This window comes from Coffea arabica, chromosome 1c, assembly GCF_036785885.1.
Source record: "Coffea arabica cultivar ET-39 chromosome 1c, Coffea Arabica ET-39 HiFi, whole genome shotgun sequence".
NCBI classification, from domain to species: Eukaryota; Viridiplantae; Streptophyta; class Magnoliopsida; order Gentianales; family Rubiaceae; genus Coffea; species Coffea arabica.
In genome coordinates, this window is record NC_092310.1 from 58,973,861 (window position 1) to 58,998,634 (window position 24,774).

General features: G+C 38.2%; 5 protein-coding genes across 8 annotated transcripts; all 5 read left to right on the top strand.

Moving 5' to 3' along the window:
- Positions 1 to 327: 327 nt before the first annotated feature.
- Positions 328 to 1,526, top strand: LOC140004269 (non-specific lipid transfer protein GPI-anchored 26-like). Of its 2 annotated transcripts, none has more exons than XM_072049175.1 (3): positions 328 to 752; positions 846 to 962; positions 1,106 to 1,526. In XM_072049175.1, exons 1-3 carry the CDS (start codon positions 452 to 454, stop codon positions 1,234 to 1,236), a joined length of 549 nt encoding a protein of 182 aa, XP_071905276.1. In that variant the 5' UTR covers positions 328 to 451; the 3' UTR covers positions 1,237 to 1,526. The 2 variants fall into 2 exon arrangements, with proteins under 2 accessions (XP_071905276.1, XP_071905278.1); XM_072049177.1 differs by having other exon boundaries at positions 849 to 962.
- Positions 1,527 to 3,278: 1,752 nt separating this feature from the next.
- On the top strand, positions 3,279 to 4,601 carry LOC113730278 (non-specific lipid transfer protein GPI-anchored 5-like). The gene is made up of 3 exons (XM_027254907.2): positions 3,279 to 3,771; positions 3,874 to 4,032; positions 4,251 to 4,601. The coding sequence occupies exons 1-3, from the start codon at positions 3,441 to 3,443 to the stop codon at positions 4,367 to 4,369; spliced, it is 609 nt and encodes a 202-aa protein (XP_027110708.1). The 5' UTR covers positions 3,279 to 3,440; the 3' UTR covers positions 4,370 to 4,601.
- A 4,801-nt stretch (positions 4,602 to 9,402) lies between these two features.
- On the top strand, positions 9,403 to 14,322 carry LOC113733319 (F-box/kelch-repeat protein SKIP30-like). Of its 3 annotated transcripts, none has more exons than XM_027259652.2 (2): positions 9,403 to 9,631; positions 12,835 to 14,322. In XM_027259652.2, the coding sequence occupies exon 2, from the start codon at positions 12,890 to 12,892 to the stop codon at positions 13,931 to 13,933; it is 1,044 nt and encodes a 347-aa protein (XP_027115453.1). In that variant the 5' UTR covers positions 9,403 to 9,631; positions 12,835 to 12,889; the 3' UTR covers positions 13,934 to 14,322. The 3 variants fall into 3 exon arrangements, with proteins under 3 accessions (XP_027115453.1, XP_071939335.1, XP_071939333.1); XM_072083234.1 differs by lacking the exon at positions 9,403 to 9,631 and adding an exon at positions 9,642 to 9,815; XM_072083232.1 differs by lacking the exon at positions 9,403 to 9,631 and adding an exon at positions 9,828 to 11,253.
- A 172-nt stretch (positions 14,323 to 14,494) lies between these two features.
- LOC113733313 (uncharacterized) lies at positions 14,495 to 17,988 on the top strand. The gene is made up of 10 exons (XM_027259639.2): positions 14,495 to 14,705; positions 14,811 to 14,996; positions 15,151 to 15,331; positions 15,608 to 15,664; positions 15,787 to 15,857; positions 16,297 to 16,375; positions 16,474 to 16,533; positions 16,855 to 16,958; positions 17,060 to 17,120; positions 17,445 to 17,988. The coding sequence occupies exons 1-10, from the start codon at positions 14,572 to 14,574 to the stop codon at positions 17,838 to 17,840; spliced, it is 1,329 nt and encodes a 442-aa protein (XP_027115440.1). The 5' UTR covers positions 14,495 to 14,571; the 3' UTR covers positions 17,841 to 17,988.
- A 5,083-nt stretch (positions 17,989 to 23,071) lies between these two features.
- Positions 23,072 to 23,881, top strand: LOC113743419 (FCS-Like Zinc finger 8-like). Its single transcript, XM_027271418.1, has one exon. The coding sequence runs from the start codon at positions 23,072 to 23,074 to the stop codon at positions 23,879 to 23,881; it is 810 nt and encodes a 269-aa protein (XP_027127219.1).
- The last annotated feature ends 893 nt before the right edge of the window (positions 23,882 to 24,774 follow it).

The window sequence follows — 24,774 nt, forward strand, 5'->3', positions numbered from 1 at the left end:
AGATGTTTTTTACGTAGCACATTGGAGCCATGTAATGAAGTTGTATATACAGCCTATCAACTTTGAGCAAGCTATAGTCGTCAATCATGAAATATTCTTTTGCACCAAATGAACAGTCATTTGAGCAAATGAAACATTGCTATAAACATAACCTGAATTAATTCAAAGAAGCAATATATAGGTTTTCAAATAAATTGTTTAGTTATCAAACAACCTTGTTCAGTTGGAAGTTGGCGAGCTAAAGCACCTACTATCCATTTTGTTTGTTCCCAAGCAAAACCTCGTTGCATTTAAGTCCCTGCCCTGCGCCAGTACCTCATCGTTCAATTTCGAACATCAAATACCAGCATCTAATAATGTCTTATTAGGAGCGTCAGTTGTCGGCTTATTCCTGCAGGTAAGAGTAATCATTTCAAGGAGATAGCTGGGAAAGGCTTCCAAAGTGACTCAAATGTGTCTTCTTGCCATGGTCCTTGTTGTGATGCGCTTGACCGGAGCTTTAGCTCAGTCAGGGTGCACCAGCGAGCTCACCAGCTTGTATCCCTGTCTAAGTTACGTCACCGGAACTTCATCTAAGCCGAGCTCAACCTGCTGTTCACAGCTTGCTGGGGTCGTGTCATCAAAGCCGCAGTGCCTCTGCTTACTTCTAAATGGTGGTGGATCCTCCGTGGGTATCAACATCAATCAAACTCTGGCTCTCTCGTTGCCTGGTGCTTGTCAGCTGCAAACTCCCCCAAGCAGCAAATGCAACGGTAACAGTATGAAACTTTTTTTTTTTTGATTAATCATCTGTCTTTATGTATATATACATATATGGAACCAATCTAAGACGCAAGTAACATTAGCAGCCGGAAATGTACCAACTTCTTCAACCGCTACACCAGCAACTTCTCCTCCAGCAGACCCGTCAAAAGGATCACCTGACACTCCGAAGATACCATCAGTGTCAGATACTCCCGCAGGTAATTATTCATTGGCGCATTTCAATTTTGAAGTCGATCTATAGGTGTACATTTGTTTGTTTTTTCGCTTTTCTGTGTTTTGGGTCCATGACCCGCTCTAAGGAAAAGTTTGTTTCAAGTGTTGAAATGCCGTGTTACTGCAGGAAACGGGTCGAAAACAGCCCCTGCGACAGACGGTTCAACATCTGCCGGAAGCAACACTAATGCATCATTCCCACTTACAGCTCTCTTTCTCTTCGTTGCGTCCTGCGTCCTATCTGGAGCAGGGTTCTGAACATTAACTGGACAATGCCTTGAATTGCAGATGACGATTAGTATCGTAATAATGTCTCCTTTCTCTGCCATGAAGGAACAGAAGACCATTGATTCCACATTCTTTCTTCCTCGTGTTCAATTCTTGGAGTGACGGTGATAGGCCTAGTGTGTGTGTGCGTGTTTTAATACATATAAAAAATCTGCTTTTGGGATTTGATTTAGTAGGAGTCGGATGGCTACTACTGCTGTACCTGGATTAATTATTTATGAATAGACAGTATCTATTACTTTCTTTTGTCATCACAAGAAGATGAGCCGAACCCATTATTGAGAATCAATTTGTATATTCAATCTATTAGCATACATCTGGCTTTTAAGAACTTCAAAACATGGCAATAATCAGATTAATGAGGCAGATAAGTGGCATCAACCCCAAAATGGACCGAAATCTGATCCATCACCTTGCACCAGTCCTACATACCGCGTTTCATCCGCAACTCCGACAGACTGATACCACGACCCTTTAAACCGTTTGATTTGTGGCTTAATTAATTGTTAAAGTTAATTAATTTCATCCCCGCCACTACGAGACATTTTTTGGGCAGTATTCAGTAACCAATCGGGTGAAACTAGAATGGACTGACATCGGGGTCAAAACTGTGGTGTGGATCATTGTAAAATGCCGGCGTTGAAGCCGGCATTGCGCCTTATGCCTGAAAAGGCCCAAACTCGAGACATTTCATTTGTTGCGATATTGATATATACAAAGTACTTTGGCAGCACTTGGTTTTCGAACTTAAAACGATCCCAACTTCCGTGGCCGGTTGCAAACCCGCCAATGGGAATGTAATATTGTTGTGTTCTTCAGAAAGACTTGATCAAAACAAGGACCTTTTTTTTTTTCAATCCTTCATCGGTATCTTCAAAATTTTCAGAATAGTGTTAAACCAATATATGCATGTGGTTGTAATTTTTTTTTTTTTTTTCACTTAGGAATATCCTAATCTTTTGATCATGCTAATTCTCTAAAACTATGTAGAGTCTTGTCTAACAATAAAGCCATTACATTCTTCATCTTCTAGGGTATGGGTGGATCATACCACCAATATATATATATATATATATATATCAGAAGCTCCATGTTTCTGGAAAATGACCAATTCCTAGCTCAGAATTGGAAAATCTGTTCAATTAACTACTCATTATTTACACCAAAAAATAACCACATCGTTTTTGTAGTCATCAAATCTTCTCAAAGGATTTGACTCTGTACATGAAGTTACTACTCAACACTCTTCATGGCAAAGGCACTGCACAGTTAGACCTCCATTGTAATATCCGTCATTTCCTCAATAAACTTCTGTTGCTGATTCCGAAGGATTCCAGGCCACATTCTTTAAAAAGCTATCACTAGTCGAGCTTGAAGTTGCTTTGCCCTAATTCCTCCTCGGGTACCTTTCAATGGAATGATTTTGCAGATGATGCTGGGAATTTAAGCAAATCTCCTTTTTGCATATAAACCCTACCTTTCAAGTTTTGCAAATCACATGCCATATAGTTGTAGGCTCAGTAAACATTTTGATTGAGATGTTGAGCGCCTAGTTTCCATTTTAAATATTATTTTTCTGCCTTTTATTCAAGCCAAGTATAGAAAAAGAAAAGAAAGCAATTTCTCAGAACTCATAATCCCTGATTTCCAACTCTGATTACGGGCAAAAGCAATAATTCGTCTTGCATATGTTATTGAAAAAGTCGATTTGGTGCGAGAGGACCCTATTCTTGCTCACTAATTGATGAATTGGACGACTACCTACTCCCGTCAAAGAGTAGAGTCAAGTATCCATTCAGTTGTAAGGTACAACTAAGAAGTTCACCAAATACATAATTTAAAACTCTCGCTATCGCAATGACATAACAAGCTTCGTAATGTACAATTCCAAAACTTGGCTTTCGAAACCATTTTCCTGAATTTATTTGTCACTTAATCTTCAACATCTTCGCCAGTTCAGTTAACTAAGATACATTGATTTAGGAAAAGTTGGCCAACCAGATTACCAATCAATACCATCTCCCCTCGAAATTTCTTGTATAAATGCATTGCCATGTTTCGGTTGCCAGCACCCCATTCCCAGTTCTGACAATCAACACACCTTGATTTCAAGCCTAACTGCTTAAACCATTTTCTCCCTAATTTTCCTGGAAGAAGTTGACACAATATTCATCATGGCATCGAAAAGAACTGAGACGTGCTTGGTCCTGGTTCTGGTGCTCATGCTATCGCTGTGGAGTGGAGCAAAAGCTCAATCAGTTTCAAGCTGCGCTAGCACACTCGTGGGCTTGTCCCCATGTCTAAGTTATGTCACCGGAAATTCATCAACACCATCTCCAGCGTGTTGTACACAGCTTGCCGGCGTGGTTCAATCGGCCCCGCGTTGCCTTTGTACTCTGACCAATGGAGCCAGCAATTTTATGGGTCTCAATATCAATCAAACTCTTGCCCTCGCACTTCCTGGAGCCTGCAACGTGCGAACCCCTCCAATTAGCCAGTGCAATTGTCAGCTCCTTTTTTTTTTTGACTAAATGATCATACTGTTTTATACGATTATTATGTAATGAGTAATGATTTTGAATGGGCTAACGATACCGCTGTTCACAGCTGCTGCTAATGGACCAGCAAGCTCTCCAGCAAGTTCGCCAGCGGCTGCCCCTGCGGCAACCTCTCCAGCAAGTCCTTCAGCGGAAGCTCCTAAGACAACCCCGGAGAGTCCAACCACACTTCCGGCAAATCCAACTACAGCTCCTCCCCTTCCTTCAGGTACACAAAACAGTTCCAAGCATAAATGCAATTATTAATTTTCCCCTGAAGTTTCAAGTTACCAGCAAGTCTTGCGTAACTACTTCGACTTATTTCTTTCCGACTGTCCTCTCCAAAACCAGTTAATTAAAGCTTAATCTTCCATCTACTTTTCCGGCGAGAAAAGAAAAGAAATGCATGTAACTAAACTAGTTCAATGCACCAATAATATGATGCAGGAACAGCATCAAAGGCAGTCCCAGCAGCCCCTGGAAGCACATCTGATGGAAGCCTCGTGAAGCCAGCTCTTTTCCTCCTCCTCGCTGCATTGGCTTCAACTGCTGTCTTCGATTTGTGAACTTCTTAATTGCGGACTTGATTCATTCTCGATCTGTTATTGCTAATGAGCGGCCCCATCCCCCCATCTTTCCAGCTGACCAAGTGGTGGTTATTTATAGTAATTTCTTCTCCTCTGGCCTAGAGGCCACTTCGGGGTTACCTATTTGTAATTGCTGCTTATTTCTATGGAATTTCACGAAATTTGTTGTGTGTTGAATGAATAAAAGAACATGGATTATTTTTTCACGAAATCTGTTATCCTATTTTTGGCTAAATGGCCCTAGATAGAACCCATAAACGTACATGGGACATGTTTCATAAACATTGGCATTGGCCAAGATGAAAGCATTCGCCGGCAGTTCTGTAAGAAGTGTTGAAAATCCATTTCTGCAGCCATTTGTCACAAGGCAGTACTATGAAACTCTCAAGAATGCAATGACACTTGTGAGAATCATATTTTGCTTATGCTAGATATAGAATGTGGAAATATAGGCAAACTAATTTAGTCAACCATACACAAAGTTGAATCAATACTTGTTTAGAGTCTAGCCATATTTGTCCAACGGTCAAATCTGTTCGCAAATGCTGAGGAAAAACGAAGTTTCTTTTTTTTTTTTTTTGCCCATGAGATTGCCGTTAAGTAAGTCACGTAAATATTCCAAACTCTACAAACTTTATCTGATACATAGATAAAGAAATTTTAAGGCATCAAACCCCCGAACCCACCTCTCTGAGAAATTTTATCTGATGGATATGGAATTTGATTGGTAAGTAGTTCAACTCAACCATGGGTTGCATCAAGAATTTTTAATAAAGTCGATGTCATCTTGTGAGATTGCAGTCTCCTTGTACCATAATTCGACTAATCTGAATTGATACCACATAATTTTTTTTTTTTTTAAATCTGAAATCTTTGAATGGTGTCTGCACGGTTTGCACCGCAGTGAATGAATGGTGTTGAGATGTCTTGCATTAGATCTTCGACCTTCGCTGAGTTGTTCGGGCGTCTCGCTGTCTAGTCAGCGAGTCGGGGGTCCAGGGAGCGACGCGCCCCAGCTGGGGGGCCCAGGGAGCCCAGTCTATTTGGTTGTATATATATACACCTTATTTTAGTTTGTAAACTATTTCAATTACAACTCTAATACAATCTGATTTCTCCCAAGTTGTTCTTGTTTGTTTTTCTGTTCCGCTGCATCTGTTATAACAAATGGCCAAGCCTCTTTACCCAGAAAAAAAACAAGAAGAAGAAGAAGAAGAGGGAAAGTCCAGTACGTACGCGCATGGTACATACGCTCTGGACGTTATTGGCTTTTACAATCAAACGAAAGAAGCAATCAAAAATAAAACAAAAATAATCGTACAAGCTTGTGTTGGAAACGTGTAATGGTCCAATATTAAAAAAATGTTTCAATTCACAAATAAATCTACGAGGTCACACGCATTCATAACCTTCTCGAAGTAAATTGTTTGAAAAAGGCGACAAATTTTGTTGTTTACCAAAGTATCTATAAGAAAGCGGAATAAGTTTGTGATCCAAAAGGCCTTTGATCCTCTGTCTTTCACTCTGTTTCGGTAAATCACAAAGAAATTTCAGTGGCAAATCCGTATCCCATTTAACTTTCAGAATTCCAGAAAGCCGTGCATACTCCGCAATATTCCACATTGACAACTTTCAACAATTAGAAGCCTAAAGTATCAGATAAGATGAGACGGCACTGGCAGAATGCAGACATTCTTACAGTACTTTCATCAACGATGGCTCAATCAGATTGCAGCAATGTGATAGTTAGCTTAGCACTACCATGCTTTGACTACACATAAGGGAACTCCTCAGCCCCCTCTTCGGCGTGCTGCACTCATCTTGCTAGTGTTGCCGTTGTCTGATCACAAGCCCGACGTCTGTGGCGGGTCGTCATCGGAGTGTTAGCATTTAGCTGAATCGGGCCTTGGAACTTCCCCACGTCTTGCAATGTGCCCAACCCCTTCATTACCCGTTGCTATGGTACTATAGAAAATCAAAGGGGCCTCTTCGGAGACATCCGACCACTGGGGACGGTTCCTTGAGGGGAGGGCTCCATTGGAAGTACCAAGTAAGGTAGGAGCGCTCATGCAATCTTTCCCACTGTTACGTTCACAGTTAGATTTTGTGTGTGGAGATTGAGAATGAGAATGAGAATGAGAAAGATGTAAGGAGGGATGTGATAGTATATATATATTATGGGATTAAAAACGAATCAAACTGAGTCAAGTTTTGCTTTAAATGAGGAGAGCGGGACTTGATTTGGACTAAGTATAAATTTAAATTCAAAGTTGACGAACTCTCGTTCTAAAACTTGAGTTCGAGCTAGATCTTCAATTCAAGAGTACTCGAACTCGTTCGAGTGTATTTGATTTCAAATAAAATAAAAATGATTTTTATATATTTTTAAAATGGATAAAATAGACATTTTACCCTATTAAATAATAAAAATATAGGGGATATGATTGTAATTTCACTATTAAAACTATACAAATTCGAGCTGGCCAAGTTGACTATCTGTGTACTCGACTCAGCTCGATTAGCTCGTCAAACTAACTTAAGTTCAACTCGATATCGATGTTGATTTCTAAATTATAAATCATTTTTAAGAATATGTTTGGGTTCCATAAAAATATATACTAAACTTACACTGTGTTTAAAATGATTTACACTCTTTTATTTTTGTTGTTAAGAAAATGATTTACATTCTGAATAAACCTATTTACCCCTTGTTGAAATGTGTATTTATATTAGGTTACAAATTCCGGCCCCGGTTCGTCCCAGAAGGGTAAGTAGCAGGCATTAAATTTCCAATTACGTACGAAAACCCATTAAGAGTCCGTCTCCAAATTCGTATTAACCACTCACAATAACCATTGAAACACCAGTACTTAGTGCGTAGCAGGGTTACGAACAGTTCAAAGCGAATCTTGAGCACTCGCAAGTCAGCGTTCGACTTAAAATTTTTTGTTTTCTTGGCCAACCCTAACCCTTCCAGGAATACGGTTCCTGCCCCAAATTCATAGAGTCCTTCTGGACCATCAGCCTCTAGACTATAACGACAATCCCTAAGGTACGTGAGCGAGTGTTTTCCCATTTTCTGCCATCTTTCTGTCCGTACGAATTCTTCGTATCTGAATGCATAGATGACACAACATGTGGCTTATTAACATAACGTTTGATGCGGGGATTTCGACATAATGTTTCAACTACTGATAAGAATGTTGCACGTCTCAACTCCCGATTGCAGTAACGAGTTTTCTCTACTAAATGATCAATGGAGATCACGAAATGCCTCAGTTTATTTATTGTGCCTGAGTAGTGACAAGTGCCAATCATTCCATCCCATTTCTCATCAACTTTGAGTTTACGCAGGCGGATCCAGTTCATCAAGCGATGGAGGGGCACCAAGCAAGCTGTCCTCTCCTCAGCTCTTATACAATGGAGTCTATTTGAAGAGCCATGGCATCAATTGCCTGAGTGAGTTTTTGTCCACTTCCATCTCAGATGCTTCTCCTTCTCCACATCGCTAATTGACTCGGACCTGCCCTTTGCTGGTGTATAACATGACAGTCGTGAAGAAGATCTTCCACTCGTGAATGCTATGCTATTGCTAGGTCTCGTATATTTATATATGTTTCATACAGGAACTACCGTTGACCGAAGATTTGACCTTCAAAGTTGTGGAAACAAGTAAGATGGAATCATGGTGGTTGTTAATTTATAGCGTTTTATACATATATAATCAAATAGACCTTGCCTTACAGTTTATCCCCTTGGCCCTTGTATGGTATTTTTGTTGTTTCAGATTTCAGTGAGCGCACCCCGCCCCTGACCCCACCACATCTTCTTGGATGTGATGAAAGATATCACCCCAAATTCATGTTTTTGCCAAATATGCAGGCTGGCTTGCTAAAAACAGACGCTTCTACTGGTCTGTGCAATTGATGCTAGACATTAGAAACACGGCACAAGGAGAAAAGATGACATCAATTTGTCCACAAAAGTACAGATTAATAGAATTGAAACTCGTAATATCCAAATAAAAATATATGAGAAGTGGTTTTTTTTCTTTAGCAGTGTACGCTCTTATTGTCTAGAATCACAACTTTTTGGTTAATAATATTTTTTTTTCAGAGTCGATAATTGTTGTATAATTTAATCTATTCTACACTATGGGCAGGAGACGGATCTAAAAAGGTTCAGAAATAATTCAGAGGGAATTGAATCACCGCTGAATCAAACGGGTGCACTACGCATCCGTCTAAATTTTTTTAAACAAAACTATTTTTAATGTGATAATTAGTGGAAGGCAAGGAGCCTCCCACCCTGTCAAGCTTTAATACTTTAATGGTGGCCACTGATCAAAGACCGGTGGTGGTTAACTTTTTGGTTAATAGGAAGTCAAAATTTTCATGGGACATAAAAAGTCACTTGGCACTTGTACCATATGGTACAACTATATAAATGCTGAATGTGACAACTTTAGTGCCCCATAATCCTCACTGGAACCAGCTTGCACTCCTCCCCTCCAAATCAAACAGAAATAAATACCTTTGTTAATCCTACACATACAAAGACGATTAGTAGTAGTCGTAGACTCGTAGAGTAGAAAAATTATCAATTAAAAAGAGAGAGAGAGAGAGAGAGAGAGAGAGGGAGGTCAAAACAAAAAAGCCAAAAAGAAATATAGAAATAAGGAGCAAAAATTCATGTAAACAGTCAACTGGAAGAAACGTGTTTTACAAAGTCCCAATCCGGGGTTGTCCAAAATTCTAAATAACTTACACGGACGGCATGGAATATCCGCATAGCGCACTCAAATTCTGTTGTTAAAAAAAAGTTTTTTTTTTTTTTTTCAAAGTCTGTGGTAATTTTGTCTGTTTAGGGTAAAATAAACCAAAATCTTCTAGGATTGGGGATGACATTTTTCACATTTTTTTTTTAATTAAATATATAATATATGAGTAAAATTTTAATTTTAAATAAATTATCCTGTATCCAATACTGATGATATATATATACTATCAATCTATAAAAAAAGTTTATCCTTTTTACACATAAACTACACACAAATACAACACCCACAAGCATTTTCTTGCGTTTCCCTTTTCCTTATTACTACTAGTTTTGTTATTGCTTCTTGAATTAAATTAAAGCAACCGAAAATTCAAGTCAGAGAGTAAGGAACAAGAGCCTCCCAACGCACGATTTTCAATTTTCCCTATCTCTTCTTTGATAAATTTCACGTCTGTTCTTCAGGTAAATCGTTTTCTCCATCTGAAGGGACTCCTTTTTTTTTTTTGGAATCAATTTCTGTAAGGCATCAGACTATCTGAAATTGGATTTAAGATGAACTGCGTCAGCCCATTTGGGTTTTTGTATCGTTGTTACTGTTTCCTTGTGGAATTCTGTTAAACCGAATTGTCATTACGTCGAATTGAAGGTGGGTTATTGCTTGTAATGAAAATGGTTGAAGCATACTTCTTTCTTTGTTGTTTAGGGCCAATTGCATGCGTCTGATTAATTATTTTGGTTCTCGGATTGTATGGTTTGATTGAATGATAAAAGATGTGGAGAGTCGAATCAGGAATCAATTGGATTTTGGAGTGTGAAATTGTCGACTAATATTTTTGATGGTAGGTTCTGCCTTCCTGTGGATTGATCATTAGCACGTAAATTTGACCCTAATGTTATACCACTTCTATCGTGATAGGTGTTGCTATTGAATTCTGGTTATGCAGGTTTGTTTTGTTGACATTTGTTGGAAGTTGTTTCTACTAGGTTTTCTGTTGAGTTGAAGGTTTAGCTCTCAGTTTCAGAAAATAGGGCCTGAATCAGAAAATGAGAAGAAGAAATCTTATTCTGTTGTTCAGTTAGAAAGTTTTTGTTTTTCTTTCCTAGCATATTTAGAGCATAGGATACAGCTATTCTCATCTTGTTCCTGATTAAAAATTGATCATATGTTATTTGCACTTGACAATAACAAACCCACCTGCAACTTGTAGTTAGTTACTTGTTGAGATTGCTCTCCTTCACTAAAGTCCATGATTTCTTGAACCTTCAATCCGAGGCTATCTTTAGAGAGAATTTAATGTTCCTAGACTTCTAACTTGCAAGCAATATGGGCAAGTCATTTATTGGACCGCATACAAATTTCCTGAATGGTTATCGGGGGATTAAAAGAGCGTTGGATGCAAAGATTTATTTCCTAGGTGGATGATACATGCTTTTGTGGTAAAGCGTTACTCTTTTGCCTTGTTATTTGATTTGATTTATCTGGTATTCCCAGGAAGCCCCAATCAAGAAACTTAGCCATTTTTTGAATGGATAACCTATTCAAAAATCTCATTGGTTTTCAAAGCTAACCTTTATTGTCTTGGTAATTTTTCCATAATTAAGCTTCTAATGTCTTTTCATTACATATCCATGCATGATTAGGTACATAGTTTCCATAGGAATACAAAGGGCAAAAATGAATCTGTTCATGCATCTTGGGATGATTCTGTGCCTCCAAGTGTTACTCTATTTTCTGTAGGATACAGACGTGCTCCTTTTAGAAAATTCAGGATATTGAGAAAAAGTGCAACTTGAACGGTGTTGAAACCGACATTTTGAATAGGATGGCCATTTGGATTTGTTATCTTGTGTAGTTAAGCCGACATGTTGGTGAACTTTTATCAAAAGGACCGACAAATGATGCACCAGTGAAGTCTACTTAGCAACAGTGCAGCGTGGCTTCTCCTTTCACTTTTTCATTTTCTCACGTAAACCGTTTTCTCTATATAGTACTCGTCATTTCTGGTTTCGGAAAGTGATAGAAATTATGGTGCTTTCCAGATCGGCTCCTGCAGATCTAACGGTTATACTTTAGTTTACCAAAGGTATGAAATCTTGCATGAAACTGAAGAACTAATTATGTATTGTTATTGATTCAGAATTCAATGTAATTGTGGTCAATTCCTTCAATCCAAGTTCAGGTGAAAGTAAGTGATGTAATACTTGATGTATATAGATAACTTATAGATGTAATACTTGAAGTAGATTCAGTTGGGGGAGCATAAAGAGAAACTTCATTTAGGCACCTTGTGATTTGAAGTTTGGGAATTACTTAGTATCACAGCAAGAGTATGTAGTTGGGTTCCCTTCATAATAATATTTGGTGAAATATCTCTGAAGAATCTTTGTACTGATCTCATAAAATTGCACTTTCTATTGCTTCTTAACTAGAACAAACTTATAAGACCCAATTTCTCCAGATAGGGATAAAAACTAATCATGCTGATGGTGCAACTCTTCATACCCATGCACAAATCGGAAGACTTATTTTGTTGAACTGGGTAGAAACAATCCTATTTAAAACATTGCTGTTAGGATATTGATTAAACCATTGTAGATAGTTACTTTGAAGGTTCTGTGTTTATGACTATCTGATTGCGGCCTTCTTTGTCTACTCCTTGATGATTGTGTTTGGCCTTATATCTAGAGCACACTAATTTTTCTGAACTTCTTGGATTTCATTCTTGAATGGATGATTAATTTGCTCCTTTATGTTTGTTTTATAATATTAAATTAATTTAATGTGTGTATATATAAGATAGTTAAACTTAAAACAGTAGCATGTGCTGTCAAATTATGGTTCTGATAAGTCATTCATTTATGTATTCTTGTGATGCTATTTCCTTTCCAAGAAGGAAGGTTTTTCTTTTTTCCTGCTTTTGCAGCTGTTATAGAAGATGACAATTAAAGCTGCTGTTTTCTTTGTCATGAACAAGGAAATGTGCTTTTAGTTTTGGATCCTGTTTGTAAGTTATATAAAGTTTAGGCACAGTTTGCCCAACTTTCATGACTAAAGAAGTAATTCTTTGTTAAAATCATGCTATTTTGGGTGGATGATGATTGCACAAGTGTATATTGGAGTATTGGATGTTGTTGATTCATGGGTTGCTTGAATACATGTTAGCTGTTTACACACTTGCAAACTCCATCAATGTTCTTCCTAGAATGCTCTTGTTTCATTGGAGATATTGAATAAGGCTCTGCATTCTGGTTGCCTCTTCTTTTCCTTTTCTCCTCATCTTTTAGCCTAGATTGTGGTTGTATCTATTATATCTGATTCTGGCGAACAGGATCATTAGCTCTGCTTTGTCTCATGCATGAGACCAAGTACATCTATCAAGACATGTTTTCTTAGAAAAGTAATTTACCGACTAAACAAAGCCAGCCTATCTGTGTATTTCTTGCTAGTAATAGGATTCTGGTCTGGAATGTCTTATGCTTATCTTTGATACCCTGAGGAATGTATTGCCTCCTCTTTCCCAAATATCTTCGCATATATGCTTACATACTTCAGGCAGGAACAATTTGACAGTTGCACATAAAGTTTCAGTTGTTCAGGGACGACTTTGGTTCAAATATGGTATTGATTAACCTGTTTCTGACGCTGATTTATATTCCATTTTCAGGCAGAAAGGTCACGATTATTACAAGAAGAACTCAATACATGCCAGTGTCGTAGTCATGTCTGGTCTAATTGAAGGTCTCCCTGATGCTGTTGCTCTAAGGTGTCTTGCACGGGTTCCTTTTTACCTCCATCCAAGGCTAGAACTTGTTTCTCGCTCATGGCGAGCTGCCATTCGTAGCACCGAACTATTTAAAGCTCGAGAAGAAGTAAACTCAACTGAGGAGTTTTTGTGTGTCTGTGCATTTGAGCCTGACAATTTGTGGCAGCTTTACGATCCTCTACATGACCTTTGGATTACTCTTCCGGTTCTCCCATCAAACATAAGGCATCTCGCCCACTTCGGTGTTGTCTCCACTGCCGGAAAGTTGTTTGTGCTTGGTGGTGGCAGTGATGCAGTGGATCCGTTGACTGGTGATCAGGATGGAAGCTTTGCTACTGATGAAGTCTGGTCGTATAATCCTGTCACCCGGCACTGGGCCCTGTGTGCATCCATGATTGTTCCGCGTGCAATGTTTGCATGCGGTGTGTTGGATGGAAAAATAGTTGTTGCAGGTGGTTTCACCAGCTGCAGGAAATCAATCTCTAAAGCAGAGATTTATGATCCCGAAAAGGATGTTTGGGCATCAATTCCTGATCTGCACCATACACATAATTCTGCTTGCTCAGGAGTGGTTATTGGGGGCAAGGTTCATGTATTGCACAAGGGGTTGGCGACTGTGCAGGTTTTAGAAAGTGCAAAGCAAGGTTGGACAGTACATGAATATGGCTGGCTTCAAGGTCCCATGACAGTTGTCAAGGGGAAGCTCTATGTAATGAGCCATGGCCATGGCCTCATCTACAAGCAGGAAGGGGAATCAAGAAAAATAGTTGTTTCAGCATCAGAGTTCCGCAGAAGAATTGGGCTTGCAATGATTGGGGTGGCGGGAGATATTTATGTGATCGGAGGGGTAATTGGTCCGGAGAGGTGGAACTGGGACATTAAGTTAATGTCAGATGTCGATGTCCTGACCCTCGGAGGTGACAGACCAGTGTGGCGTCAGGTTGCTCCTATGACTAGGTGTCGGGGTACCATCCTTGGCTGCACACAGCTGAGAATTTAGGTTGCTCCAAGCAAAATCATGACTTTATGATGTTGTCCTATTTAGATGAGATCCTGCTATGTGGGGCTTCTGGATATTCTTTGCTTCAAAGAAGGGAAGTGTGCTCCTTTGGCAGTCACCCTCTTGTGAATGTATCTGACTTTGTATTGCTTTGTGTTGATGGTGCTCCCTGGTTGAATATTTAGAAGGTGTCATCGTTATGGTTTGCGACTGATCACATGTCAGTCAATTGTGATAGACCAGTAGTGATAGCAAGAAGGATATGGATATGGTCGCCCTTTTCATATTTGTTTTTTCATAGCTTCGGTACTTCTTTTGTTATCTGTTGTTGGAACGAGATGAAATTTTTGTTGCTCTGTAGCCGATTCTTTCTTTTGCTTCCTCGAAAATTTTTGTCCTTTGTTATTCTTATTCGCAAGGTGTGGGCTTTCCTATCATTTCTTTCTTAGACTTGGCCCAGGCAAACTTGGGCTCTCATGTATCACCATTGGAATCCCTTGATAACAGAATCGACCCATTCTGAAATGGATGGTCCGATAGGCCTATTAACTTGATAAAGGTAAGGCAAAGACAAAATTTAAACCCCGGCAAAAAGTTTAAACCCTAACACCCGCCAGGCCGCCTGAGTTGCGGGGAAAATGGAGGATCCCAACATCGACGACGGCGACCAGAACCGTGAGACGGAGATAGCTCCAGCCCTAATAGCTGTCCACCCGGCCCACCAATCAGTGGCCGTTGCCGTCGGCTCGGACCTCCGCGTCTTCAATCTCCAGTACTACGCCTTTCTCGTTTTGCTCAGTTTCTTGAAAAAAACGTCGGTGTAAAATTTGAAGTTGGTCATGAGATGGCTGCTTACCACATAAAAATTTCATTGCAGAGAAGGTTGCGCGGTTACGTTAGGTGATGGCGACGACCTAGATGGGAAATCGAGTACCAATGTGCATAAAGATTCAATAAGAGCAATTCGTTATGGGGCCAACAATGGGACGCTCTTTGTATCGGCTGGTGATGACAAACTTGTTAAAATCTGGGCTACTACTACTTGGCGTTGTATTTCTACCGTGTAAGTTACGCCTTTGGATGATGGTTTTTCGAGGAAATTTTTTGGTTTTTTTTTTCCCCTTAATCATGAACATCAAATTTACTATCATATGTGCTCGATGTGTTTGATATTTTGTCTGTTCCGGTAAAATAAATTTTAGCTGTATGCATTTCAGGGTGTCGGAGAAGAAGGTGAGTGCTGTTGCCATAAGAAGTGACGGTTTGTTTGTATGTTTTGCCGACAAATTTGGCGTTGTATATGTAGTGGATACTCAAGGGATTAGCGGAGAACAGGGTTCTACGAATGAGAAAGGGATCCCGATTCTTTCTCACTATTGTAGCATCATAACTAGCCTGGTATGTCATGTTTCAATTATTTTACATTGTTGTTGCTTTCCCTTTACACGGTTTCGAGTCCTACCAACATCCAATTACAGGGCATAAGGGGTCCTCCTTTCTTGTTACTACCATTATATTTTTTTAATCATTGTTATGCTTTTAAAATTTTTGCACGTTGTAAAACTGGATAAGTGCAAAATCTATTATCTTTGAGATCACATTAACGCTATGCTCAATATTTTGTTGTTATTAGAAACATGGCGAGTTGGTTTTAATGGAACTTTCATTTAGCAGGAATTTTCACCAGACAGTCGGTTCATCATTAGTGCTGATCGGGACTTCAAAATCCGTGTAACATTACTTTCCCACCACTTAAAAGGAAATTAGATTATAAGATGCCAACATATGATGTTAATGTTCAAAAGGTTTGTATTTTGTATTTAAAGGAAGGATCGGTATTTCCTTAATGACAGGTTTCTGTGTTTCCGAAGAATCCGTTGGATGGAGCTCATGAGATACAAAGCTTTTGTCTAGGTCATACAGAGTACGTGCCTTAATGTTCAGATATCGATTATTAGAGCCTGGAAAATGAGTTTCTTGATGTAAACATTAAAAGTCGGTTGCTTTTTGTCCACTAAGAATTGAATCAAGAATTTTTCTTCTTAATTAAGGATATTATTAAGAGTTGTATTGAGCAAAGGTAACTTTTGTTTAATGGTTATGCCTGTAGTTTGTCGTTATTCCATTACAGGAAACTTGAATGCTAGTCATTTTTGCAACCTTGATTGCAATAGGAAACTAGCGAAACATGGTAGGTGGATCTTATTCCACGAAAGTTGAATGTAAGCATATAATAGCCTTTGAAATGATACTTCTGAATTTTATTTTCTTTTTTGCTTTCACAGTTTGGAGCTTGTTGTATTATGAGATTATTAATTCAAAAGATGTAATAGTAATTTACTTGTTTAAATGTCTATTTTCAGGTTTGTGTCCTGTCTTGCCTTTGTTTTTGGTCAGGACTACCCTCAGGGGTTGTTAATATCTGGAAGTGGTGATTCAACAGTGAGTTGACTGGAAGACTGATACTTCAAAACTTTTCTGTGCAATCTACTTGATAAGAGTTTTTCCTGAAATGCTCATATAATTGCTAACATTTCTAGGTTCGCTTATGGGACTTCACCTGTGGTGCTCTTCTTGATACCTGTGCTGTTGGAACAGAGGTAGCCTTGCTTTCTCTTTCTAAATGACATTTTGTGCACCTGTCTTGTCACATTTCCCATGCTTCGATTAAAAACCTAGTACTTAGTTGTTCTATGTGGTGGACTGCCTTTTATGGCCCTTTTTTGCTTATCATGGGAACGAATTTTGTGTTTGAGCACTTATAGTGAAAAAGATTAACTATTGTGATTCTTTGCCCTTGAGGAGTTGTAGAGTTATGTAATGGAATTTTCAAGTCTAATGTTCCTCGGTAGGTACATGGCGCTGATGACTTGTTATATCATTCTCAAGTTTCAGTTTTGTTTTGTTTTATGCTCGTGAAGGCAGGATATTTAGAGACTGATGGGAAAGAAGGTGAGTGTCGACCTGCAGTAACTGATCTTTGTGCCACCAAAGATGGTTCATTAGTTGCAGTCGCCCTACAAAGGTAAGTTCTCCTTACCACAAATGTGAAGCTTCAGTTGATTCCTTTTTCACCTAATCTTTTTTCTGAACGATTTCTTCTTCTTTTTCTTCTTCTTTGTGCAGCTTGCCAGGGATTATGCTGTTGAGCTGTGATATTTCTGCTCGAACTCTTTCAGTTCTTAAAGTGAGTACCTTTAACTTTGAAAGTTGGTTAGCTTTCTAAACAGTTTCTCGACTCTTTTAAGTTCTGCTTGATGTTAATGCCCGAGCTCAAATTTTGATGCTAAAGCAATATTTGAAGTAGTTTTCAAACTTAATCTTCTCAAGTCTAAGGATGCATGTGGACTTGAAAGGAGTATCGTCATTTTGGCAAGAATTCGCTTTGGTATTACAGTTTGAGCTGTGGCATATCATTTACCTTAGGTTCCTCTATGATGGTGATACATCTCCTCTCCTGCTTATCCCGGGAAGGTGATGTTCTAATATAGTTTCTTCAATAAAATTACAGGTGGTTTCCATTAGTGAAGACCCTTTCATACCTACAAGCTTAGGATCTGGCTCATTGAAACAATTTTTATGGATGGTGATGGGTGTATCGAGCTTACAAGGTTCTGACTTAGCATCTTTAGCTAGGGTTCGGGTTCTCTCCGGTTTCAGCAAAAGCAATATAGCAACACTAGAAGAGCACAAGGCTTCGCTCTTAGATGATAAGGACATCCCAGGAAGAGAGTTGGTCCTTCAAAAGTTGCAGGGAACTCTTTCAATCGAAAAAGAAGTGTTGTCATCAGCTGCCGAGGCTGTGAAGACAGCCATGCGGAATCTTTTAATCAAGAAGCACTATCCCGTCGAAAAGCGAGAGTACAGAAAGAGAGGCAGAAATGACAGAAAAAATAAGCAGAGATGACTAAATGTCAAAATGTGGGTCGAATTCGGTGGTGTGGATGATTGCTAAATATGCAAATGTTCTGAGATATCTGGTAGTAGTACTACTATTTTTTTTGTGGATCCTTTCCTTCTGTATTTGTATGTCAGAAATCAGTTTAACGCTGTGCCGTGCCGGTATTAAATAAAGGGATAAGATCACAAACCCCCCCCCCCCCCCCAGCTTTCTCACAATTACAAAGAGCTCCCCTCAAGTGTTGAAAATTACATATACTTCTTTTATACTTTGATTGTTTAGTAATAATGTAGGTTCAAGAATTTAGATTTTTTTTCTTCAAAAATTCTAAATTGCTCTTTTGTACAAAATTAAGAAAGAAAATTATTAATTATTTTCTTCCATATTTTGTACTCCCTCCATCCTATTTTGATAGTCCTGTTTCTTTTTTCACACAGTTTAAAAAAAAGTAATTAATTTTATTGGAAAAGTAAATTTAAATTGTTATTTTTTTAAAATATTCTCACATTAAATATGGTACAATTTTATGGGAACTTGAATTGATGGTAAAAAAAGAATTAACTCTCATTAAATGGGGTAGATTTATAGTAACAACTACTTACATTGAATAAGGGTATTTTAGAAAAATTAAAATACAACTACATTTTTCAATTGGAAAGTGGACTACAATTTGGGACAGATGAAAAAGGAATACAGGACTATCAAAGTGGGACGGGGGAGTATAAAATAATAAAATAAATTTCTAATAATTATCTAAGTATAAGTTTTAAAATCAAATAGTCATTCAAAATATCTCAAATTGTATATATAATATCAATACCTGTCACGATAAAAATATATATATACACACAAAGTCTCATTAACAATTAATTTTATACCCTCAAATTATTTATTGAGTGGAAGGCATTACAAGCATTTTATTATATTAAAAGAGGTAATTATAATTTTTTAAACTTAGGAAGAGCCGAGTGAAACTAACATGAATGGCGTAGTGGATGGATGGACGGTGGGGTTTGCTGATCTAGACCCTAGTGGATCGAAATATGTCTGTGGTCTTGGACAGAAAATCAGTGAAGCCTGAAATAGCGGCCCCAACCAACAACCGGCCGGCTGGGGGCTACCAATACGAGCCAGAACGACAAAAATTTTAAGCGGCGCATTTGGGGGGCTCCCGATCTTTTGTTTGTTTGCCATTTATAATGATAATGATGAGACTTGGGCGGGCGAAAGGGATGTATCCATTTTTGCTTCTCCAGAAACGTATTATGCCATTGATTTGCCTTTCTGATGATAAGATTGCAATCTTTCATTGAGTTTGAACATATTTATTAATGAAGCACTAGTTATAATTCAGACACCCGTTTCAATCCTCCAGATATTACTTTCGGGCCGGGGACCTCAAAACCCAAAACGTGGTTTCCGTTTTCCTCCGGCTTATGAGGCCGTCGGCATCGTTGTCCAGAGTTCCACCATATGAAAAATCTATATTGCGTTAGTTTTATATGAATATTTTTTTTATATATTTTTCAACCATTCTTTTTACCTCACACATATATCACGTTCTAAAAAAAATAATACATTAAATACAATTCTAGCGTTTTGACCCCAAAAAAAAAAAAAAAAAATCCCAACGGACTCTGAGTGACCATCGATGTAGATACGAGTTAATTTTAGGTCAAGGTGTACCACGGTTCACCCAACTTTTTTTAAAGTTTCATCTAACTCACTGTACATTTTGTCGTCTCAATTTGGCTCATTAAACACATGAATTGCTCCAACTTTACCACATGGTCAAACAAATTGGTCAAGTTACACGGAATTCGTCTCAATTGGCTATTTTTATGGATGGGAACACTTTCGCTATTTCATTCAAGTCTAGACATAATAAAGATAATACTGTACATTGCGCGTTCCACTCCTTTCATCATTATGTGATTTTTTTTTTTTTGACCTTTCCAATAATGCAGAAAATCACCCATGATTACATTAAAATCATCCTACCAACGCATTAAGTATTGTTTAGCATTTTCTTTCGTGCAAGTATTTATGAAAATATTTGGGTGATATTAATTTTTTTTTTTGCCAACATTTTACAGAAATTACTTTTGAGTAAAAGTTAAATGCAAACAAGCATTATTTGGTGGTCGGAATTTGGGAAACAAATTATACGACACATTCACCGGGTGCCAAGTAATCCATCCCCAAAAATCAATTACCTTTAGAGTAGTTGACCGTCAAGGATAATCTTAAGGCTCTCTTTGAGTGAAGGTCAAACGAATTGAATTTCTTGACTTGCATTCATTTTCAAGATTTTCTGAAAGTTTCACAAGTGGTTGCAAAGTCATTCGTTTTATCCGATGATAATTCAGTCCCCTTCAAGTTCTCCCTTGATCTATTTGAACCTACCTCCCCCTTCTTAGTATAGAATAGGAGTACGTATAAAATAAAAACTACCGTGTAGAAAACAAATAAAAATAAAAAGTAGTCGATCCCCAAAAAGAAATAAGCCCAAGATTGATGAAGTGGACCCATATGGGCCAGGGGAAGAGGCTTGGGAAACGTTTGGTCCATGAGTGAGTGGAGGGGTTCCGGCTAAAAGACGAACTCTGTGAAAAACTGCACGCCAATAACATATATGTTAGTAGGCACTGCATGCCAATTTGCGTCAGAGTTGCAGCTTCAATTATTCGCAGGGTGCTCCGCGTACACACACGCGCGTGCGCGCGCGTATATGTATATCCATCCAGCTATCAATTTATCCCCAAAAAAAATCCAACTATCATAACTCATAAGTATCATTTCTTTTTTTTTTTTTTTTTTTTTAGAATACAATAATTATAACTGGTCCTATACCAATGAAAGGGGACTGATCATGAATGAGACGAGTGCACTTAAAACACCCTCTGGATGTAAAGCCAAGAAATTAGCAAGTGGTAGAACCAGGTGAAATGATAAAAAATTCATATTTTAGATAGTTCAGTGAGTAAAAATATATAATTAATAATTAAATGACCAAATTTTAACTGTTGAAAAAATTTAGTGATTGCTCGAGTAATTTGTTCATAGGCATTATAGTGAATAAAGAGATTTAATTTTCTATATCTCCAATTCTTTTTTTTTATTATTATTTTTCCGGAGGGCCGAGGGCTTTGGGGAATGAAACAACCAATAAAGGAGCTTTTACTCAACGTGGGCTAATCTTACGGCGAGCACTATGAATCCGAAGATTCGCATAAATAAATGGAGCAGAGCATTAGTGTGCGGTCAGTGGTGGCCCAGCCCAGTCTCTGAGTTCTGCTGTTTTAACATTCAATTGCGTGCAGAGAGAGAAAGAGAGGCGTGGATTCCGTGCATCGATGGACCACGAATAACCAATTACCTCTGGATTAGGCCCCCACCACGTCTTGTCTTGCAAGACGGGGAGTCGAAGGTTCAAACTTTGGTAGTGTTTAGATACCAAAATTATTTTAAATAATATTTCGTAAATATATTTTTTAATCTATTTTTTTATATTTATAATTATTTTTTATCTTACATATATCATATCACAAAAAGTGATACAGTAATTATTTTAAATAATACACTTTTCAAACAAACCCAAATTTGTTTTCAATCAAAGTTGTTATTTAATATAGCTTTTTTATATTCATATAGGTGCATAATGTATTCGTAAAATCTAATAGTAATTCAGTTTTTGTCAGTTTTGGATCATTTCTTTAGAATAGATTAGAGTAGTCGTACTATACGATGATGGTTCAGTCTTCATATACTAGTATGATCTAATAGTAATTCAATTTTTCGTGATCCTATTGGGTCATCCTTTTAGAATAAGTTAGAGTAGTCGTTCGTATAGTTCGATGATGGTTCAATCTCCATTGATTCTACGTGAGTCATCCCTTTAAAATAGGTTAAAGTAGGAATAGATATAAATGATGACAATTAATTAAAAAAAAAAAAAGATGGACCATGAATGACTAGATCGAACGTGCTTCATTTTGCAGCATTATAGTCCTGTAATTTGTGTGCGTGATATTTTTTTTCTTAATTTTTTTATACCATGGATACCTTGTTTACAATATAAGAAATTTTTTTATAAAAAAAATATTTAATTACACCATAAATACATTTTTAATACCATTTTTATTTTATTATTTACTTTGTTATTTCGCATATATCGTATCGCAATAATTATTATAGCAATCATTTCAAATATTTCAAAGATATTTTATGATATAACAGTTACGTACTAACATTTGCAATGCAGTATATACCGTATACTTTAAAAGAATACTATATATTTCCTGAGATTGTAGCTACCCAACGACTTCTCTTTTGGTCAAAATCTATATAAGTAGCTTTTTTAATATCCTAACACCTTTCTGCTACTGATTACAGCCACAATGTTTGAATCTGTAATAGTAAGAAACTTGAAAGCATGGCCTTTTTTATCTTCTTTTTTTTTTTTTTTTGTGGATTAACATGGCCTTCTTTATCTTGTTCTGCTGGCTCGGTGGAAAGCGACAAAACTGCACATCGTCATTTCAAAAGCCAGCAACTGGAGAGCCCTGCGGCCTACTTCCTTCCTTCGTTCCTGCCTGCCTCCCTTTCTGTTCCACTTTCTTTTTCTTTGCAAGTTGCCAAGCCTGAGGCGTTTGCATTTTTTCTTTCCTTTTTCTTTTTTTTTTTCAGTACAAACCACTAAAAAGGTAAATAAACGAAGCTCAGACGATTCGTAACCCAATTCTTGTCATCAGAGATGCTTGACTTTGAGCCTAAATTCTTGAGCCAGTCTTTTTGCAAGTATAGTGTACTACTCCATAAAGGGATTTGATCTTTGTCGTTTGTTGAAGTAGCAAGAGGAATAGTTTGGAGCACGGAAGTTTAACCTTCCTGAGTATTGCTTTTTGGCTGTTAATGTTCAAACATGGAAGCAACAGAAGTATAGCAGTGATTCTCCCAAGTACTTTCCTGAATTTTCCAACTTTTTCTGTGTCAGAGATTTGTGATAACTTTCTGGTTTTTGCCCCAAAAAAAAAAAAAAAGTACATTTTTTTAATCTTCTTGGAGCTTCAAGAAGCAGAAGACTAGGAGCACCAACCTAACACTACTATGCCGCTGAAGACTTAACCTCTAAAAATTCAGCATTTTTGCACTGTAAAGCGTTTTTTCCCCTGCCTCCATATTACTATTAGATCTTGATAGCGGGAAAACAAATTTATCTTGCAATATTGGTTGTAATGCTAAGAAATAGATCAAGGGCGGTGACCAACAACCAAGCTCTTACGAGCGACTACCACAGCTCTCTAGTTTCTTCTCCCACCACCCCAACTCAAAACACCACTTCCATCGCTTCATCTTTCTTGAGGTCCCCGAGGATTTTCGATGGCATCTTGGCTAGTAGAAGTCTCTCTGACGCTGACAACGCAAAGAGCCCTACTCCAATTCTTGACGCCAAGCCATTCTCCAACTTTGTCAAACCTTTCGGGTACGATAGAAACTCTTCGGTCAAATCCCATAGTTCTTCTTTAGATAATACCACTGGTACTAATAAACACACCTACGAGAAGGTAGGTGGGGTTGGACTTGCACTGGTTGACTCTTTGGATGATGAGAAATACGATGCCAATTTTTCGAAGCCCAATAGTAAGATGGTTCTGTTTGGAGCGAAGCTAAAGGTTGGAATACCTCCACTTCCTTCCTCGGCATTTTCTTCAGCTGCCACTCCAAAATCTCCAGCTGACTTTGGGATCAAGACCAGGAATTCAATATGCTTGAGTTCTTTATCTGGGCTCGGCGGCTCTCCAAGTTGTTGCATCAGAGGAAAAGATTCTCCAGTGGAATTAGCTGAGGGGCTTTCTCTGAGTGAAATGGAACTTTCTGAAGACTATACTTGTGTGATCACTCATGGGCCTAGTCCCAAAACGACCCATATATTCCACGACTGCGTTCTGGAGAATTGCTGCGGAGTGGTCAAGTTGTCCGACTTGGAAAAGGATGGGGGTCTTTTAACTGATGATCCCACCTCTGTGTGCCGTTCAATTTTCTGAGCAAGGACAACCTTGGAGATGGCAAGGATATTTTCATGTACAGGTCAGTACCAGTTCCTGATTAAGCACACTGGATATTGTATTCCCCCGTTGGGCTGTCTCGGTAATTAGTCACAGCTTAAAAAAGTTGTGTAGTAGTGAAATAAAATGGTCAACAGTCTTTTATGTCGGTGGGTGATGTATTGCCCCGTTGGGCCTCCTCACACTTTGCAATGGAGAGAAGAATTTGGAGGTGAAAGAATGATTATCAGTAGAGTCATCTGAGGATTTAGACATATTATTATTATTGCTGCCTAAAGGATACTTAACATGAGAAGAAGAAGAAAAGGAAGAAAGAGTTGCGGATTTCCAAACTGTGATTACTGTGTGCTGAAGGATGGATTATGGATTGATTACCTTTTATGGCTAACGCAGGCAGGGACCAATAATTCAGCAAGTCAAAAGGCTGCTACGTTGTATTTGGTGGATGATAGGGAATTTGTGTGTTTTTTGGTGTTTCTCTTTCGTCCTCTCCCCTTTGCGTACAATTTCAATCACAAGAACAAAAACATATTATTGCAATTATAATTTCTCTCACACGGATCGGGAGGAAAGAATGTACCTATTTTTTGAATTATATAATTCTAGCGAGTGATGCTATTGCCGATTTGAATGCTTCGGTATAAACTGGCACCGCCATTAATCTAGTTTTTTTCCATTATCAATCGCAACGCAATGACGAGGAGGACGGGGACAGATTGCGTCTTCTGCGAAGCTCCTTACGTTTCTTATGTCGTTTATTGGCAGCGTTGGTTTTGGTGTATTGTTTTCTCTGATTTTTTTTATTTTTTAATTGTTGTGCAGTCGACGGAATTGGATCTGAAATGATTCTGTACGGGGAATAATTGCAGTGA